General features: G+C 41.4%; 1 protein-coding gene across 1 annotated transcript in view; it reads right to left on the bottom strand.

The window, feature by feature from the left end:
• dnajc7 (DnaJ (Hsp40) homolog, subfamily C, member 7) overlaps nucleotides 1–17,405 on the bottom strand; it is a 47,320-nt gene that overhangs the window by 17,228 nt on the left and 12,687 nt on the right. The window contains exons 2-3 of the mRNA XM_060901993.1: nucleotides 4,029–4,117; nucleotides 2,741–2,865 (exon numbers count right to left, since the gene is read on the bottom strand). Coding sequence (XP_060757976.1) covers nucleotides 2,741–2,865; nucleotides 4,029–4,117 — 214 coding nt within the window. The remainder of the gene's footprint in view (nucleotides 1–2,740; nucleotides 2,866–4,028; nucleotides 4,118–17,405) is intronic.

The following is a 17,405-nucleotide window of genomic DNA, read 5'->3' as shown; positions in this document are numbered from 1 at the left end:
ATTTATAATTAGGAGCGACCAGAATTCCTCCTGATTGAAGCGCTGTGCACATAGTTAATCAGAGTTTTTCTTCCCACGAGCCACGAAGCGTCGGATCAAGAGATTCTCTGCTCATGGAATCGACTCACGTGCTCCACAACGGCAAACCTCCAAAGTCTTAGGACATCATCTCAATTTCGCGTAGAAGCGAAATACTAAGTAAGACTGGCAAATGTTGGGCATAAAACCTAGTCTTAGGAATTAGCTTTTATTGAAATAGTGTGAATTTAAACCCAGGTTTGTGTGTTACACTGTTAAACACACAGCGTGTTGATTTATTTTGTTCTATGTTCAGGGATGTGATTTGGGGCTGGTGAAATTACCTGAAAATTTTAGGCAGGGGTCTGGGGGCCACAGGCCCCCAGCTGGTCCAGGGCAGCGCCCTGGTGGGGGGACAAGGGGGGGGAAGCCCCCCGAAGCTCCTGGGTTTTGGGATTTTCTGACTTAAAAATTGTACTAAAATGGCAAGCAAAACACACAAGGGAAAAAAAAAAAAAAAAAAAAAAAAAACCACAACTTGTCATGATTAACAAATTCAAGCCAATTTAATGGTCAACATGACTCACTCACTCCCCCCCAAAGAACCAGCGCGAGCAGGGCCCGCTAGCCCTGCGCCTTGGGACGCAATTCGCCCCGAGGTGAGCCGCGGCGCTCCGCTTAGGTTTCGTTTCTATCCCGGGCTCCAGCCCGACTTTGGACGCTCGTATCTCGGGCAGGGGAGGTCCCAGTATCCCCAAACTTGACAGCCAGAGACCTCTGCCCTCTCCCCAAAGAACGAAATCGCTGAACAAATGTCTCACAGTCTTATGTCCAACGTCTGTAGCAACCTCTTTGTCCAACCATTCCCAGCGGAACTTGTTTTTCACTATTCTGTCGATTTCTTTAACTCGATTTGCATCTTTACGCTCGATCACGGAGGCTGCCATCTTTCAACTCTTTGTTTGAAGCGAGTTTACGTACAGCTAACAAGCGCGTTCATTGGTTGTTACAGAGCGATGGGCCAATCACGTACCTCGTTTCATCTCAATGACGTAATTGCGTAAATGACGTAATTACGTCAATGAGATGAAACGAGGTACGTGATTTCCCCATCGCTCTGTAACAACCAATGAACGCGCTCGCTTCAAACAAAGAGTTGAAAGATGGCAGCCTCCGTGATCGAGGCATAAAGATGCAAATCCGAGGCTGTCATCTTTCAAACAAAGTCGGAACGAATAGGATACGAATGTGGATTTGAGGGGAAAATCGGAAACATTTTTTTTTTCAAGTTTTGAGGTGAAAAAAGCGGAATTCCGCGACTTCGCAGAAAAATCACATCCCTGTATGTTCTCTCAATTGTTTAATAGATAGGCTGTGCATGCTTCTCTTTACTCCTACTAACATATTTAATCCTCTTATTATACATCTTGACCGCATCAAGATTTCAGTGGATTCAGTATTGTTATAAGCTAGTGAAATTAGTCTACGGCTAATTCCTTTGTCTACTTAGCAACACAAAGCTAATCTAGGCCTACACCACGTGGTCACTCACAAACACACCCTAGTTAGCTACACGGCTAATTCCTTTGTCTCGTTAGCAAGCTAGGCTAACCTTTGCTTAAGCCACAAGGCCTACACCACGTGGACACACACACACACACACACACCCTCCCTCCTTAGATAGGCCATAGGGCCTTTCACAGGCCACACCCACACAAGGCCTCTTGTACACACATACACCTCACTGTTTGTATATATTTCAATCTGCTATTATCCATTTTTATCTTTGTTATAATAAATTCATTTATTATTGAAACTGTGTTTTATTTGTGTTCCAATGTTTATGAAGTCCCCAATCTCCCAAAGAATTCAAAAAGGTGCATATAATTTATGTAATATGATAAGTGACCATAATTGGAATATACCATAATTTAGCTGTTTGGTAATTTATTATTAAGCACCACAATTAATGGTATTAATTAATGAGACTGATTCCATGAGTAATTTAATATGAGACTGATTCAATGAAAATATTAATGGTATGATTCACTTTAAATGATTCACTTTAAACGATTCAAATGAGACTGATTCAATTTAATTATTAACCTTCAGATTTAAATGAGACTGATTTAATGAGATTGATCACTCAATTACCCAAATGCACCCACACATTGCACCTGAGATTACTTTAAAGCAAGGGGTCGGCTCATATCAAATATTGACGGTTTCATGTATCATGGCTTACAACTATTTATACCTTTTTTAAAATATCAAAACATTTTATTGTTCAAGCCATTTGTGGTCTACAGCATTTCTTTACATGTGCCTAAGACTTTTGCACAGGACTGTGTGTAAACTGCGTAAAGGGAGGATACATCATACGGTCCAGCACTAAGACATCCTTCAGCAGCACCACACTCGCAAAGCCACAGCAGCAGTGCAAACATTTTCTAGGTTAATATTTCCCCCATCACAGGCCTGAATGAATATTAGTGCAGCTCACTGTGTACTGACCCAATTTACTGTTCCCCGCTGGAGGTTTAATCAGAGGGTTTATGACATCACTGAGAAGTACCACCATGACCGGTCCAGTTCTTACCACTGACTGATCAGCGTGGGTGTGTCATGTCATGTCACGTCACGTCACAGACTAGCCTTTACGTTTGGCCAGTTACTTTGTGGACATTTACAGAAGATTAGAGTCCACCTGGTGACCTCTTACCTTCATGAAGGCGTCATCTAGCCGCACAGCTTGCTGGGAGTCCTCCAGAGCCTCCCTGTAGCGGCTCAGCATCATCAGTGTGGCTGCACGGTTGCCATAGTAACTAGCATTCTTTGGACACACATCTGTTAAATCAAAGCAAAGAGTAAATTTAAAAAAAACAACCAACCAACCAAACAAACAAAAAATCATAATATTGGCGGGAGAGGGGGAAAAAAAAAAAAGAAAAAAAAAAACCCACAACTTTAGGCTGTATTTGATTTGTACTGTGTCCAAAATCACTCCCTACTCACTATATAGCGAGTTCACCATTTTGTAGTGCTGCCCAAACGTATAGTGAGGATTATTTACACCCTATAAAGTGCACTCAAAGTATCCCACAATGCATCATGAAAAGTAGTGTACAACTGATGGTCACTAACCAAGCAATATATCCCATCACGCATTGCAGTTGCACTGAAAAATTAAATCAAAAGCCTCATGTGATTTAATAAAAGGTAGCCGCAAAGAAGTATTCAGCCTTGATTTAAAAGAACTGAAAGATGCAGGGGGCGGCACGGTGGTGTAGTGGTTAGCGCTGTCGCCTCACAGCAAGAAGGTCCGGGTTCGAGCCCCGTGGCCGGCGAGGGCCTTTCTGTGCGGAGTTTGCATGTTCTCCCCGTGTCCGCGTGGGTTTCCTCCGGGTGCTCTGGTTTCCCCCACAGTCCAAAGACATGCAGGTTAGGTTAACTGGTGACTCTAAATTGAGCGTAGGTGTGAATGTGAGTGTGAATGGTTGTCTGTGTCTATGTGTCAGCCCTGTGATGACCTGGCGACTTGTCCAGGGTGTACCCCGCCTTTCGCCCGTAGTCGGCTGGGATAGGCTCCAGCTTGCCTGCGACCCTGTAGAACAGGATAAAGCGTCTAGAGATGAGATGAAATGAAAGATGCAGATACTTTGTATTGATTAATGTGGGAAATGTGCTCAGTATAATATGGATTTATCACAAAAATACATGCATGTATTTATTTAGAAAACCCACCAGCCGACTGATCAGGCACATTTTAACTGTGCGACAGTAATGACGTAAATAGTGGCGTGACGGAGTAGTGTCCGAAGGTGTTTTTTCATTTTATCAATGAGCTCACTATATAGTCCTCTATAAAGTAATTCCTTATAAATCACTTCTTTGTGGCCTTGAACTGGCTGCTTAACGCTCCAGGGAGTGCTACTGTACATCCGTCAAATCACCCTTCAAAGAACAGCTCAAATACATAAGTATTAAAATTAATATGCACAGCTAGTTACCAATAGCCTTGGTGTAGTAGTTGAATGCTTCAGAGTAGTCCTTCTTAACGTAATAAGCATTTCCCTGCTCTTTGTATCCCTCTGCTTCCCTGGGGAGACAACACACAAACAAGATGAAAAGCTGGCAAAAAACATACACAGATATCAATGTATTCTGAATGCTGGGCTTTCCTCAAAGCACAGATGCACGGCACGCTGCTGTGCAACATCAGTGCCATGCTGTCACTTGCACACCAAAAAGTCAATACCACAAATTAAACAATGCAGAGTACTTTCCATACCTAAATATCTCCTATTCCCCTCTGAAAATGAGTAATAACTTTAGAAGAAGTTAGGAAATAAGATGATAATATAATATATAGGTCTAGACTATCCTGGTACTCAACCCAGAAGTGAAAAAGGGTTTCACTGCGTGCACTGACTGCCACTCGCAACCATACATAAAGCCAAGTTCTAGGCTCTGGGTGCTAGATGGCGCTCTTGCATGATCTTACCTCGATTCTGATCCTGGCCTCCTGCAATTGGAAAAGGATGAGGTATGCTACCAAGTGTTTTCATTTCAAATCTAATTTTTACCTCCGCCAAGGAGGTTATGTTTTCGGTAGCGTTGGTTTGTTTGTTAGCAACATTACGGAAAAAGTAATGAACGGATTGCTCTGAAATTTTTTCCAGGGGTGTGACTGGGCACAAGTAACAATTAAATTGGCAGTGACCCGGATCACCTTCTGGATCCCGGATTTTTTTTAAAGGATTCTTGGCAGAGGTCTGCGCTCTCCGAGTGCTTTCTAGTGCATTTTAAATTTTGCTCCTTGCATATTTGGCAAGGTTTTAAAAAAAAAAAAAAAAAAAAAAAACACACACCACCACAGCAAATTTAATCATGTTGAACTGTGCCTAAATCAGCCCTAGATGCCACCAGAATGCACCATTTGAAACCTCCAATTTCAAAATTTCCCCAGACCCCTGAGCACCCTTTGGGGCCCTCCACATCAGTAGCACCACTCTTGCCCCTTTTCCACCAAAGCAGTTCCAGGGCTGGTTCGGGGCCAGTGCTTAGTTTGGAACCGGGTTTTCTGTTTCCACTGACAAAGAACTGGCTCTGGGGCCAGAAAAACCGGTTCCAGGCTAGCACCAGCTCTCTGCTGGGCCAGAGGAAAGAACCGCTTACGTCAGCAAGGGGGGGGCGGAGTTGTTAAGACCAACAACAATAACAAGACCGCGAAAGATCGCCATTTTTAAGCGACGAGAAGCAGCAGCTGTACAAACGCGAAGTCAGCCATTATTATTATTGTTGTTGTTGCTGCTGCTGCTTCCTCCGTGTTGTTTTTGCTTCGATATTCGCGCCAAGGTTTATGCAAACGTAGCGATGTAACTGACGTATACAGCGACGTAATGACGTGGCTTCCCTTAGCACCGCGAGCGACGGAAAAGCAAACTGGTTCTCAGCTGGCTCGCAAGTTGAACGAGTTGTGAACCAGCACCAGCACTGGCCCCGAACCAGCGCTGGAACTGATTTGGTGGAAAAGGGGTATCTGATGATTCCCCCCTGGCAAAAGCCTTGAGAATGGTGCATCTCTCACGATGGTAGATTTCTAGACCATGGTGCCCAATTTTTTTAAATTAGTAGTATGGGGCAATTACAGCATTGTGTGTGAGACAGCTGATCATATTTTGACTTGCAAAATGTCTGACTGCGTCCACAAACTTAACATCAGAGAGTTGGAGTGGATCCAGTCATGTAACTTTTCAGGGACAAGGCCCAGTATTTAAACGCAAGATATTAAAAGGTGTAACGATACACTCCGGTCATGATTCAATTCACGATACAAGCTTCATGCATCAACTGGATTCTCAGATTGTGAACAAAAGTTGAATTAGGAAAAATTATACCTGAAAAGATTTTTTGAATCAAACAATACTTAAAAAAAAAAAAAAAAAACACCCTATATAGTTTTATGCAAACAAATGTCAACAAATTAAAAAAAGCAGCTTCAAACAACAAAGTTGTTCCCATGTCACAAGGCACACTGGGTGGCTCCGATCTCCATTTCAGTAGCCCTCGGCCTCTTGCCGATTACATAGCTTTGGGGGGGCTTAGTCAAGTCTGACACCCTACTCACATCTGTATTGCAGAGTGCCTCACCAGATGACATTTTTATAAGTCTTTGGTATGACCTGACCATGAGTAGAACTCACGATCTCAAGCTGGACATGCTAACCACAAGGCCAACTCATGGCATTTCGAAAAATATTATAAACTTTAAATGTTATTAAAATACTGTGTGTATAATCTTAAAATATGTAATTAAAATTCTTCCACAAATTTTTACTGAATAAACCAAGTGTCTGGCCTGGGGAGCTTGAAAAGGATCGACTGAAAACGTACCGAGCTCTGTAGCAGAAATAGAGCTCCAAAGTCGGCTAAAATGCCCGTCTTACAAGGCCTATGGTGCTGTTTGAAAGCTTAAAGTGCCATTCCACCATTGGATGTATTTTTTTGGCATAAAATACAATATATTTTATGACAACATGACTAGACAGAAATCATTTAGCTTCAAAATGATAAACAATTTTTTGACAATGACAAGTATATTAATTTTGCGACCAAAGTCACCTACCCTTTTAATTTCCGCGCGGTAGTGAAACGTCATGTCATCCATCGGCAGGTTCCCCTTCTTGTGTACCACGTCACGTGTGACGTGGCACAGATTATCAGCAATGGCGGATAGAATGCGATTGTCAGCTTCGGAAAATAGCAAGTGATGCCCAAAGGAGACGGTCGATGGTGAATATCGGCACAGCAATCGACAAGTGGAAATCGCATTCTATCCGCCATTGCTGATAATCTGTGCCACGTCACATGGTACACAAGAAGGGGAACCTGCCGATGACATCACGTTTCACTACCACGCGGAAATTAAAAGGGTAGGTGACTTTGGTCGCAAAATTAATATACTTGTCTTTGTCAAAAAATTATGTTTGATATCATTTTAAAGCTAAAAGATTTCTCTGTCTAGTCATGTTGTCATAAAATATATTGTATTTTATGCCAAAGAATACAGCCAATGGTGGAATGGTACTTTAAGAGCCATTTTGAACCATTATAACATGGTCATGTACCCATATAATGTGTAACGCTTGTTGGTTGTTGCAATCCTGAGCCATCAGACTTCACAGACGCAGATCTATCACGAACGAATGTTATCATGTGACCAGTGTACTCATTATACTTTAACTCTAGAGGTTGTGCAGATTGCAACCTCTGCTGTTCTCACAGTGCAAGTGCATTACATGCATCATTAATTGAATGCTGGATTCCATGAAGTGAATCGCACATTTTTGCATTGTGTCACGCTGTGACAAGATACATCTAATATACCAATATCGCATCACAGTTATTTATGTGACAATACATGGACAGTGTTATCAGGGAGATACAAACTTTTTAGAAAAACAGATTCCTGGACCCAAAAAAAAAAAAAAAAAAAACACCCACCACACACACACCTTCACTTCGTTTCTTCCTAAATACTTTACATCGCTCATGCCTTAACAGCTGCAATGTTGGAATTTCTGTCAGGTAAGGATTCCATCAGTTCCTGTTAATCTGACCCCATGATGTTTAGTTTGGTCTTTTAACTGCTGTTCCACATTATCCCAAGCTTTCCAGTCCAGTTGCATAAAATTCCATATATACGCATACAACGTACACGTGTGTTAAAAATAAGTGCTGTCAAGCGATTAAAATATTTAATCGCGATTAATGTCGCGACTGTCATAGTTAACTTGCGATTAATCGCAATTTAATCGCACATTTTTGTCACATGAAAAACCATTGTAATTCTCTTATCAGCATAAAAAAAGTGAATGGGCTTGCTCACCGTTCGAACTACGGGGGTACACGGGGGATCCGAGATCCCCTGAAACAGACATGAGATCCCTTGAAAACATGATTTGGGAAATGTTGGGGGGTCTCTAAAATATTGGCAAAATGATGTTTATTGACATAGCAATCGTGTGTAACGGGAAGCATTTGCATATCCGAAGTGAGCGCGCGATGGAGAGCCGCGCTCTGAGACAAGCGCAAGCACCCCCCCCCCCCCCCCCCCCAAGGGAAAATGAGGGACCCCCCGAAAATATCGGCATAGTTCAAACACTGGTTGTACCAATGTTTTTTTTTATTGCAGAGCATAACACGTCTTGTGGCGGCACGGTGGTGTAGTGGTTAGCGCTGTCGCCTCACAGCAAGAAGGTCCTGGGTTCGAGCCCCGGGGCCGGCGAGGGCCTTTCTGTGTGGAGTTTGCATGTTCTCCCTGTGTCCGCGTGGGTTTCCTCCGGGTGCTCCGGTTTCCCCCACAGTCCAAAGACATGCAGGTTAGGTTAACTGGTGACTCTAAATTGACCATAGGTGTGAATGAGAGTGTGAATGGTTGTCTGTGTCTATGTGTCAGCCCTGTGATGACCTGGCGACTTGTCCAGGGTGTACCCCGCCTTTCGCCCGTAGTCAGCTGGGATAGGCTCCAGCTTGCCTGCGACCCTGTAGAAGGATAAAGCGGCTAGAGATAATGAGATGAGATGAGAACACGTCTTGTCCCAGCCACTGCAAAGTGGGGCTGGAGCCGCCGATGGGAAAACGAAACCTACCGTAAGCCGAGCACCGTGGCTCTTCGGGGGAGGGCAGAGGACTCTGGCTGTGCGGGGCGTGGCAACATGTCACAGAGCGTTAATCTCGCGATTAAAAAAAATAAATAAATTATCGCCGTTAAAATTGAGTCAAGTTAACGCGTTAATAACGCGACATTTTTGACAGCACTTATATATATATATATATAAAAAGCATGACTGAATAGTTACATTTACTTTCATTATCGTTAGTTAATAGTTATAAATAAAGGCGACTGAAAGTGGTTGCGTTAAGTTCCCACATTTGACTGAGCCCACTGACTCAACTGGTGGCATGTTTTAAGTTTGACTGAACGCAGGGAGAATAAACGCACGCTTTTCTTCCTATTCTGTTTTCATCACTATGCAGCTAGTCTCTTGTCCAATAACCCTCTGCCAGCTAAACGAGAGACATAACTGTGCGTGATTAGAAAACAAGACAGGATCTGCTACAGAAGCCGCAAAGGTTCACGTTTTAAAAACGCATCACTGCCACGACACTACAGCCAGTTTTCCCCCCCTTTCCATACCTTTATAATCTCCGCTATAGTATTTTCTGAAGTCCACTTCAAATATGCTTTACTGGCTCTGCACTATAATTGCTAACAGTAGTACGATATATTCAGCTGTTCAAATCATACGTGCGCCTGTAATACTATATCTGTGTGGTCCGACCCTAACAAACTGAACCATAACTGACCATCCGAGTTTAAAACAGTTCTTTTATCGCAGCCCTCCACAACATATTCACCACGGGAACTCGCACTGCAATAATGATACACAAGTGTGCAGCTTTAATAGGTTAATATTCAAATATTTGTTTCAAGTTATATTTAAAAAAAATATTTTAAAAAAATTGACAGCACGATTACAGTCGCTTGGCAGAAAGAATCAAAACATGCCTAATGATGCAAGTCAACACTGTTAGGGTTCTCCCAGTCAGAACGGTCAACTTGCTTCTCGAGAACCAATGCCTTCGTGCCACCTACGGATCCGGGACGGAGACACCGCGAAAGAAACAGACCAGGAAAACCAGAGATAGGTTTCACAGCCAGTTTATTCACAGTTCCTTCGTCAAAATGAAAACATTTTTGAAAACATTTTATAGCATCCATTTATCTGTGTTTATGTTTTGTCTACATGTACGTAAATGTGTACGTTATGCGTGTGTGTAATGTGTGTGGGCGTGTGTGTGTTACATGTAGGAATGTGGCGTAGAAATGTGTGTGTGTAGGATGTCAGACTATGACATCAGCTATGTTTGTCTCCTCAATTGCATGCAATTGAGGGGACCTTGATCTGGGGCAGGTTACATCAGTGTGTGTGTATAAATCTTGAATCAAGCATAACAATGACATTTCTGATGATATGACATGATAGCAAGGTACAAACAGATTTTAAAGGTCATTACTTACGTACACCCCTTCAGGTCAGATATAACCTAGGGCAATATGTACTTAAAGTGCCATTCCACCATTGGATGTATTCTTTGGCATAAAATACAATATATTTTGACAACATATATAAATGGTATCACTAGATAGAGAAATCTTTTAGCTTCAAAATGATAAACAATTTTTTGACAAGTATATTAATTTTGCGACCAAAGTCACCTACCCTTTTAATTTCCGCGCGTGATGTCATCGTCAGGTTCCCCTTCTTGTGTACCACGTGATGTGTGACGTGGCACATATCAGCAATGGCGGATAGAACGCGATAAAAATAATACCAATAAATCTAGCTAACTGAAAGATTAACTCAATTTTTCGCAATTTTTTTGGCCCCCATATACGAGGAGAAATGACTCTCACTTTGGGGGTTTCCTGGTCTAAAAATAGACCGACACGTGGTACACAAGAAGGGGAACCTGCCGATGACATCACGTTTCACTACCGCGCGGAAATTAAAAGGGTAGGTGACTTTGGTCGCAAAATTAATATACTTGTCGTTGTCAAAAAATTATGTTTGATATATCATTTTGAAGCTAAAAGATTTCTCTATCTAGTGATACCATTTATATATGTTGTCAAAATATATTGTATTTTATGCCAAAGAATACATCCAATGGTGGAATGGCACTTTAAGATGGTGATGGAATTTTTAAACACAGAAAATATATCTAGTCTACGAAGTCTAGTCACAGAAGGTCAAATACATCAGAAATTAATGCCAAGTTAAACAGAAATAGTTTAAAGGATGGAAAGCTAAAATATTAAAATCATAAAATTCTTAACACATGAATGTGTGTCTTGTGCCAAGTCAGCAAATTACATCTTGATTTCATCAATATGTAGTAAGACAATCATAAGCAAAATAACATAATATGTCTAACAATTTTAAACAAAGATATGTTAAAAGAAAAAAAAAATAAGAATAAACTTAAAGAAAGTCATACGAAACATAAGAAAAAAATATATGTCTGGCAAAAACAAAGAAATGCTACTTCACCGGAGGAAGGTCAAACAGGATTCAGGATTAAACTCAGTCTTAACAATCCTAAATTATCTTCTGTAATTATAAAACTAACTTAAAACTATAAAACTAACATGAATCACTTAATGCAGCTTTAAATCTAACATTAAATCCAACATTCAATCATTTCAACTTCAACATTAAAGAAACTGGTTAACTCTACCAATCTTAAATCACAATCCTAGCTATAAGACTAACTTATATCATGGCTTTAAATTTAACTTTTAATCCCAAATACACGTTGGCTATGCAGCTGCGAGTGTGAGAGAGTGGGTCTGACGTCATTGCAGACCATGGCGCTATCCAGACACATCTCTGATCAACAATACACATCCCACATCAAAACAAGCAAAATGTTCTTAAACAATGTCTAGCTGAGACAGAAGGCCATTTCAACCGAACAGAATCTATCCTACAAAGGAATAAAACCTAACAAACACAGTTTAACAGAAGTCTGTTACACACTGTAGCTAACGCATGAACACACTTGGCATTTGTTTACTGAACTGAAAGCAGCCCTGATATAATATTACAAGTACCAGGGGTCACATTACACCAGGCACAAGCCAGAATAAAAATCCCATCTGATCAGAACGGAGCGTCAAGTGAACACGACAATCAGAGCAGGACTGAATTACGGGAAACAACTGAGTGCAGCACATGTTGCTGAAAGGAAAGAAAGACGGACTGATAACTCCAGTCACTTGACCTTCCACATCTGTACAAACACAATCACACCTACTGAACGACGTGACTGATGTGATGTAATTCAAAAACCTAGGACAAATTATATTACAGTAGACCCCCGCCTATTCGCGGTTCAGTATTCGCGAATTCACATATTCGCGGGATTTTATATAGAACATATCTCCTATACATTCGCGGAAATCTCAGCGATTTCCGGTCATTTGCGGCGAACATATCGAACGTTTACGCACTGCTACATTCTCGGAGCCGAATGCTCGCTCGCTATTGGCTGAAGTTTGAATGGCGGGCTGCTGCTCATTGGCTGATACGAATGAGCGCATTGTACAGTACAGTCTCGCGGTTCCCGTAGTTCAGACTTGTTCACGTGTTGTGCGTTCTTGGTATTTTTGAATAATTTTTACACCCTACAATGGCTCCTAAACGCTCTGCATCTTCTAAGGCTCCTGCCAAGGAAGGAACCTAAGCGCCAGAAGAAGGTAATGACGCTGCAGGAGAAGGTAGGACTTCTCGATATGCTAAAGGAAGGGTATACAAGTATTCGCTATTTTGGCTTATTCGCGGCCATGTTCGGTCTCTAACCCCCGCGAATGCCGAGGGCTTACTGTATAACAAAACGTCCACTGGATGCATGACAAAAAAAAAAAAAAAAGGCCTGGATTATGGTGTACTCCGTTACATTGGCTTCAAACTTTGTCCTTCTGCCCACACTTGACAGATTCTTGGCTTGTTTTTGGGACGGGACGCATAAGCGCAATTCCATACATCACTTTTGGGAACACAGCTTTCTAAAACGGCAAGCATCATACACTTGCTGTTTTTTTGTTTTTAATTGCTTTCCTTTGGTACCAAACACTCAGGTGGTGGAGACCAGTGCTTTCTGGATGCATAGCATATCAATGTACAGAAATGCCTACAAAACAATGATGTGTTCACTTATTCAAAGCATTTAACTGTACAGGTTAGCACGAGACATGAATTTCTCAAAACGTTCTCAATTCAAGCACGCACACAATGCTCCGGTCAGTTTCTTTCTTCAACAATAAACCTCACAACCCTTTCCCTGCCATGAGAAAAGGAGAAACAGGAAGTAATGTGACAAGTCGAATCAATTACATTACTCGGTATGTACTTCCAAGCACGGATAACTTTGACACCTTGATGTTGACCACGTCATGGCTTGGATGCAGAAAACCCCAGATCAAGTTTTCAAGAGAACTAGGGTTTGGTTCTGTGGACAGCTCCCAAGCTCAAACAGTGCTCATTTCACTGATGCCCCTTTCCCACCAAAGCAGTTCCAGGGCTGGTTTGGGGCCAGTGCTTAGTCTGGAACCGGGTTTTCTGTTTCCACTGACAAAGAACTGGCTCTGGGGCCAGAAAAAAAACAGTTCCAGGCTAGCACCAACTCTCTGCTGGGCCAGAGGAAAGAACCGCTTACATCAGCAGGGGGGGCGGAGTTGTTAAGACCAACAACAATAACAAGACCGCGAAAGATCGTCATTTTTAAGCGACGAGAAGCAGCAGCTGTACAAACGCAAAGTCATCCATTATTATTATTATTATTGTTACTGCTGCTTCTTCCGTGTTGTTTTTGCTTCGATATTCACGCCAAGGTTTATGCAAACGTAGCGACGTAACTGACGTCTACAGCAACGTAACTGACTGTATACAATGACGTAACTGACGTGGCTTCCCTTAGCACCGCGAGCTATGGAAAAGCAAACTGGTTCTCAGCTGGCTCGCAAGTTGAACGAGTTGTGAACCAGCCCTGGAACTGATTTGGTGGAAAAGGGGTATGACTGTACCAAACTTGACGCTCAAACAGCTCAGGATCTTGGGGGGGGTGGAATTTAAAAAAAAAAAGTTGTGAAAAAGACCCAATTTAGCCATGATGTAGCATTTGAGCTTCAGGTTCAAGAATTAAATCTGGGTACCTTAGGTTTATAAAATCAGTTTAAGGATCTTTAAATAAAGTCCTACATCCACACAGTTTTTTTTTTTGGAGTTGGTTGACAGCAAGCTAAAAATCTCTCCAACCATACAGTTTATTTAAAAATAAATAAATTAAAAAAAAAAGTCTGCCTCCTGACACACTATTTTTAGGGAATATTTTCCAGGCAGTTGGAAACCATCATGCCAAATCTCACGTCTACACACTACTAAAATTAGGATTATAAACTTCCTGTATTTTGGACCTTATGCACTGCAGTATGAAAGACTACCCCGTCAAACCCTTAGTGCTATTGTGAAAAGCGTGCCAATATTGAACTCCTATTAAAAGGGTGCGTCTATGGTTGTTTGCAGTACAGCTGTCCCTTGACGTGCATTCCAACAAAATGAATGCAATTTAATTTGCATGAAGTTGGACTCACGTGGCTGGGAAAACGCCAGGAGGCACAGCTCGCTCGTGTTCTCTGAGCAAGCTGAAATCGCGCTCACCAAATGAACCAAAGCTGCGAATGCAAGATATGATGCTTAAATAAAAACCATTTCCTCCACTGGAGCTGGACTCGACATTAACTTTTTAATCCGCTCGTCCAGTCGGACAAGCAGCAAGATTTTTCACTCGTCCTCAAGTCAAGTTTATTCGTATAGCGCTTTTAACAACACACATTTTTGCAAAGCAGCTTTACAGAATTTGAAGTGACTTTAAACACGAGCTAATTTTATCCCTAATCTATCCCCAATGAGCAAGCATGTGGCGACGGTGGCAAGGAAAAACTCCCTCAGACGACATGAGGAAGAAACCTCGAGAGGAACCTGACTCAAAAGGGAACCCATCCTCATTTGGGTGACAACCGACAACATAACAGTTTTAACATGAAGTCAGTTTCGTTGATGTTATAACTCCTCATTGGTGGAAACTTGAGTGCAAAACTATCGTCCTGACCATAACCCTTTTATTCCTATGTATTTACTAGTTCAATGAAAGGAAAAACTGATGAACAAAGTTTATCCAAAAGCAGGTATAGTTATGATTATGCTTTCAGGATTTTTAATTTTTTAATAAAGCTAACAAAAACTATCCAGTGCCCCATTATGGTGCATGTGTCATTCTAACCCATTACCTGATCTGCAGTTTTAAGAGTCAGACTCTCCCAAATTCAAAGTTTCTGGAAGAAATAAAGTTAAATATGATTAATCCAATAAAACTTGAAGAAAATTAATTTAAAGAAATGAAACTGAAGGAAAATCAGTTGGACATAAGGGTGACAATCATGCTCTGAATAAAAACAAACCACAAGTTAATTTGGCACAATGTTTTCTATGGGTGAAAGATCTGGACTGCAGGCTGGCCAGTTCAGTACCCGGACCCTTCTACGCAGGCATGATGCTGTAATTGATGCAGTATGTGGTTTGGCATTGTCATGTTGGAAAATGCAAGGTCTTCCCTGAAAGAGACGTCGTCTGGATGGGAGCATATGTTGCTCTAGAACCTGGATATATCTTTCAGCAATGATGGTGTCTTTCCAGATGTGTAAGCTGCCCATGCCACACGCACTAATGCAACCCCATACCATCAGAGATGCAGGCTTCTGAACTGAGCGCTGATAACAACTTGGGTCGTCCTTCTCCTCTTTAGTCCGAATGACACGGCGTCCCTGATTTCCATAAAGAACTTCAAATTTTGATTCGTCTGACCACAGAACAGTTTTCCACTTTGCCACAGTCCATTTTAAATGAGCCTTGGTCCAGAGAAGACGCCTGCGCTTCTGGATCATGTTTAGATACGGCTTCTTCTTTGAACTATAGAGTTTTAGCTGGCAACGGCGGATGGCACGGTAAATTGTGTTCACAGATAATGTTCTCTGGAAATATTCCTGAGCCCATTTTGTGATTTCCAATACAGAAGCATGCCTGTATGTGATGCAGTGCCATCTAAGGGCCCGAAGATCACGGGCACCCAGTATGGTTTTCCAGCCTTGACCCTTACGCACAGAGATTCTTCCAGATTCTCTGAATCTTTTGATGATATTATGCACTGTAGATGATGATATGTTCAAACTCTTTGCAATTTTACACTGTCGAACTCCTTTCTGATATTGCTCCACTATTTGTTGGCGCAGAATTAGGGGGATTGGTGATCCTCTTCCCATCTTTACTTCTAAGCACCACTGCCACTCCAAGATGCGCTTTTTATACCCAGTCATGTTAATGACCTATTGCCAATTGACCTAATGAGTTGCAATTTGGTCCTCCAGCTGTTCCTTTTTTGTACCTTTAACTTTTCCAGCCTCTTATTGCCCCTGTCCCAACTTTTTTGAGAGGTGTTGCCGTCATGAAATTTCAAATGAGCCGATATTTGGCATGAAATTTCAAACTGTCTCACTTTCGACATTTGATATGTTGTCTATGTTCTATTGTGAATACAATATCAGTTTTTGAGATTTGTAAATTATTGCATTCCGTTTTTATTTACAATTTGTACTTTGTCCCAACTTTTTTGGAATCGGGGCTGAATTTGATCCCCATTTCTCAGATTTTGGCAAATTCAAGGTCTAATAATCTAGATATTATGACGTGGCTGTTTTTACACACGCACCTGCTTTCCTGGAATTTTGTAAACAATAACACGGCTGGCTCATGGAGGTGACTGAACTAGTTTTGTTGGAACTTTATTGAGGTTACCCTTAAACCCCTCCTTAAGTCTCTCCAAGCCATAGCTCGCATAAGGCCTCCACACTGGCTGACCAAGCCCTTCTGTCTTGTGCTGCAGTCCGGGCTGCATTCCCACTAGGCCATCCTTGATGGTTCCGCGCTCTACTTTATTGACGCAACTCTTGAATAATCACTATAAAAATGGCGATTTTCATCAATCCCTAAAAGATATGAAAGCACAAGACATCATTACTATATTGTCTGGGGCTGTTATATGCAATACTTTGTTGAGTAATTTTCTAGAGTCTGTAAATCAAATTAGATTGGCCTATATGTAGAAAATGTCCAGACCAAAAACATTTAGTTGTCCCAGTCAGTCAGACTACCGTTAATGTCAAGCTTTCAGGACACGAAGGACATTTTATTCAAACAAATTTCATCCTTCTTTTTTTGTCCTGAAGTGTTGGGTATGAAAACTCTAACAGTACATGAATTTGATGTGTACTTTGTTTTATTTATATAACAAAGTACACTTTTAATCCAGTCACTGGATACGAGACAGGAAATGAGACAGGGAGGGATCAGGAAGTCTGATAGCCTCGTAGTAGAGTAGCCAGTCAGCTCATATACCATGAGTGGAGGGGAAAAAAAAAGAAAAGAAAAAAACAGCGGAGCATGTTGCAGAACCAATAGAGGATGAAAAACTCTACTCGAAACCCCCTCCCCCCAAAAAAAGAGCAACAAAATATGGAATGAAAGTATTTGATGGCAAGAACACTTTTTTTTAAAGAATTATTATAGCATTTTTTTTTTTACAAATTGCTCCTGTCATTTCACCAGTTTGTTTACATTCTAAGCGGAAATGATTGTCAGACACTTTGTATAAAAGTTATTTATCGAATTTGCAAAAGATAAAAAAAATGCTCCATTTCTCAAAAT

The sequence above is a fragment of the Neoarius graeffei genome, chromosome 20 (assembly GCF_027579695.1).
Source record: "Neoarius graeffei isolate fNeoGra1 chromosome 20, fNeoGra1.pri, whole genome shotgun sequence".
Lineage (NCBI taxonomy): Eukaryota > Metazoa > Chordata > Actinopteri > Siluriformes > Ariidae > Neoarius > Neoarius graeffei.
The sequence above is the reverse complement of the archived record's forward strand: the minus strand, read 5'-3'. Positions and strand labels throughout refer to the sequence as shown.